At 42.4% G+C, this 2,992-nt stretch overlaps 1 protein-coding gene across 3 annotated transcripts; it reads right to left on the bottom strand.

Moving 5' to 3' along the window:
• Nucleotides 1-1,655: 1,655 nt before the first annotated feature.
• LOC146219588 (uncharacterized) lies at nucleotides 1,656-2,774 on the bottom strand. Of its 3 annotated transcripts, none has more exons than XM_084694705.1 (2): nucleotides 2,202-2,765; nucleotides 1,656-2,117 (listed from the first exon to the last, which is right to left on the bottom strand). In XM_084694705.1, exons 1-2 carry the CDS (start codon nucleotides 2,763-2,765, stop codon nucleotides 1,656-1,658), a joined length of 1,026 nt encoding a protein of 341 aa, XP_084550831.1. The 3 variants fall into 3 exon arrangements, with proteins under 3 accessions (XP_084550831.1, XP_084550832.1, XP_084550833.1); XM_084694706.1 differs by having other exon boundaries at nucleotides 2,286-2,765; XM_084694707.1 differs by having other exon boundaries at nucleotides 1,656-2,774.
• Between the last annotated feature and the right edge of the window lie 218 nt (nucleotides 2,775-2,992).

The raw sequence follows: 2,992 nt of genomic DNA, 5'->3' as shown, positions 1-2,992 counted from the left end.
GAGGCAGCCTTGCCCTTTTTGATGATAACTCCTAAAGGCTCCCAATGTATCCAGAACTCTTCCATAAAATTGGTGTTTAACACATCTCTGTTCCATAGTGTTCTTTGTCTCCACACACACAAGACGGCAGACAGCCATAGACAGTTGAATAAGGAGAAACATTGTATTCTTAGAGGAACGTGACTCAAATATGAAAACTTTTCATGTTTCCATTTCTGTAAGTACCTTCTCTCCCGGATGCAAATTGCACATCTGAAGACGTTTATTTAACCCAAACAAATTGCAACTTTATCTAAGTTTATATTATAGACACACAGCAGGATATGTAATGAGATATAAACTAACTTGGAGGGTAAAATACAGTTTGTATGAAAAGGTTCCAGTGAGGTAGGAGAGAAAAGTGTAAAATGCCCTGTTATCAGGCTATCTGGTTTCATGACCCTTGACTTGCAAATGTAAATACACAGAATGTGTGTCTATACTCTACAATGGAAAAAGATCAGTGTGCATTGGACTGGTCATCAGTAACATTATTCAGGGGGTTTGTTTAGGACAATTAATTATTGAAATAGCTTCTGACTATTTCACTATCCAAACAAGTAAATTGTTTTCTATGATACTTGAAGTGTAAGAGGAATTCCATCAAATGTACAAGCCCAACTAAGTAGGCCTTATTGGTGTGTTATTTAGGATAAAAACTATTTCTGGCCTTCCAATGTTAGGATCATATACCCTTAGATCCTTACCTTCATATTTTATAGGAATCTGTATCTTGTATCTCATATATTTTATATTTTCTATATTTTAAATTGTTACTCTGGGTGCTGTAATGTACCCTGCTGCTGTCGCAAACTACAAGTTCCCCACCTTTTTTTGTCTTCCAATGTCAGGATCATATCCCCTATTGTAACGTCAATGTAAAAAAAGCGATAAAGCACAATATTAAACTTAAGAAACAAGTTGAGATACGATTTGAATTCTTAGTACAATCCCGAAAATTACACATACTCATGAGCACAATGGACATCTAATGCTGAAAATAACACTGCTGTTAACACTGCAATGTCAAAAATAAAATGCGGTTTGTCTGTAACTTCTGTCTTATGTTTACAAGTACTATGGAAACACACTTTACCAAATGTAGGTGAGCTGTCACAAAACAAATAACCAAGATAGAGAAGGTATTTCAGACAACTTTATTTGTATATCCCTTTTCAAATCAGTTTTACAAAAGTCTTTACATTGACCAACAAATGTAACACACCCCAGTGGTAATGAAGTATCGACGTGAAGCAATTCATATTCATTAAGCAGGTACTTTTAACCAAACAACAACTAGTGTATGTAAAACCCCCCAGCAGAAAGCAAGTTCATAGAAAAACAGTTCTTCAATATAGTCAGAGTAAATAAAAATAGATTCAACATAATCGGTCAGTATTGCCTTTAGTATGGTCTAATAAAACCATCTGACAGCTTTCCCTCTATCTTTACAGGGGTAGAGTATTGCTTCCTGCTTGTGTTCAGTCATGTTGGACTGTAGATCTGGTGTTACTGCATGTGCTGTCCCAGTAGTTGTAGGCCAGTAGTTCTTCCAGCTGTGGTTCATACAGAAGTTCTCTCAGGTGGTGACTGCTGGGACAGCTTGGCCCCAGACATCACTGCTTTGGATGTTTTCTGTTGTGGATACGCAGATGACTCTTCAGATTGCCATTTGTTTTACTGGAGTAGTCACAGTTTGGGCAGTTGTAGGGCTTCTCTCCTGTGTGGATCCTGCGGTGAGCTGTGAAATGGCCAGTCTGGCTAAAGGTTTTACCACAGAGGTCACACCTGTAGGGCTTCTCTCCAGTGTGGATTCTGCGGTGAACGTTGAGAGTACCAGCCTCGCTAAAGGTTTTACCACAGAGGTCACAGCTATAGGGCTTCTCTCCAGTGTGGATCCTGCGGTGAGCTGTGAAATTGCCAGCCTGGCTAAAGGTTTTACCACAGAGGTCACAGCTGTAGGGTTTTTCGCCAGTGTGGATCCTGCGGTGAACGTTGACAATCCCAGCATTGCTAAAAGTTTTACCACAGAGCTCACAGCTGTGGGTCTTCTGTCCAGTGTGGATCCTGCTGTGTTTCTTCAAAGCACCTGAGGTAGAGAAGGCTTTATCACAGCTTTCACAGCTGTGGGGCTTTTCCCCAGTGTGGATCATGCTGTGCACTCTGAAATTAGAAGCACTGCTAAAGGTTTTATCACAGAGGTCACAGGTGTAGGGTTTTTCCTTAGTATGGATCCAGCTGTGAACTCTGAAACTCTCAAGCCGTCCAAAGGCTGTACCACAGATGTCACAGCTGTAGGGCTTCTCTCCAGTGTGGATCCTGCAGTGAATGTTGAGAGTACCAGCCTGGCTGAAGGTTTTACCACAGAGGTCACAGCTGTAGGGCTTCTCTCCAGTGTGGATCCTGCGGTGAAGGTTGAGAGTACTAGCCAGGCTAAAGGTTTTACCACAGAGGTCACAGCTGTAGGGCTTCTCTCCAGTGTGGATCCTGCGGTGAAGGTTGAGAGTACTAGCCAGGCTAAAGGTTTTACCACAGAGGTCACAGCGGTAGGGCTTCTCTCCAGTGTGAATCCTGCAGTGAATGTTGAGAGTACCAGCCTCCCTAAAGGTTTTACCACAGAGGTCACAGCTGTAGGGCTTCTCACCAGTGTGGATCATCATGTGCTTCTTGAGGCTACTGGATGAGGAAAGGCTCTTCCCACAGGTGTCACAGGGATGTGTCTCCATAACTCTGGCCTCTCTTTGTTCTGTCTGGTCTCACGATCCTGTCTTGGATCAAGCTCTAGAAGCTTGTTTCTCTCTGGTTAATGCTCTTTCTGGTTGATCCTCTCTCTAGGAACTGCTATCTCTGGTTGAGTCTCTCTCTGTAGTCTCTCTGGTTGAGTCTTTCTGGAGCCATAAGATGTCTTCTCTGTCTCCTCCCACAATCAAGTATGGTTGGCCAATGGGGGATC

The sequence above is a fragment of the Hypomesus nipponensis genome, chromosome 28 (genome assembly GCF_054491055.1).
Source record: "Hypomesus nipponensis isolate SF chromosome 28, ASM5449105v1, whole genome shotgun sequence".
Classification (NCBI taxonomy): domain Eukaryota; kingdom Metazoa; phylum Chordata; class Actinopteri; order Osmeriformes; family Osmeridae; genus Hypomesus; species Hypomesus nipponensis.
The sequence above is the reverse complement of the archived record's forward strand: the minus strand, read 5'-3'. Positions and strand labels throughout refer to the sequence as shown.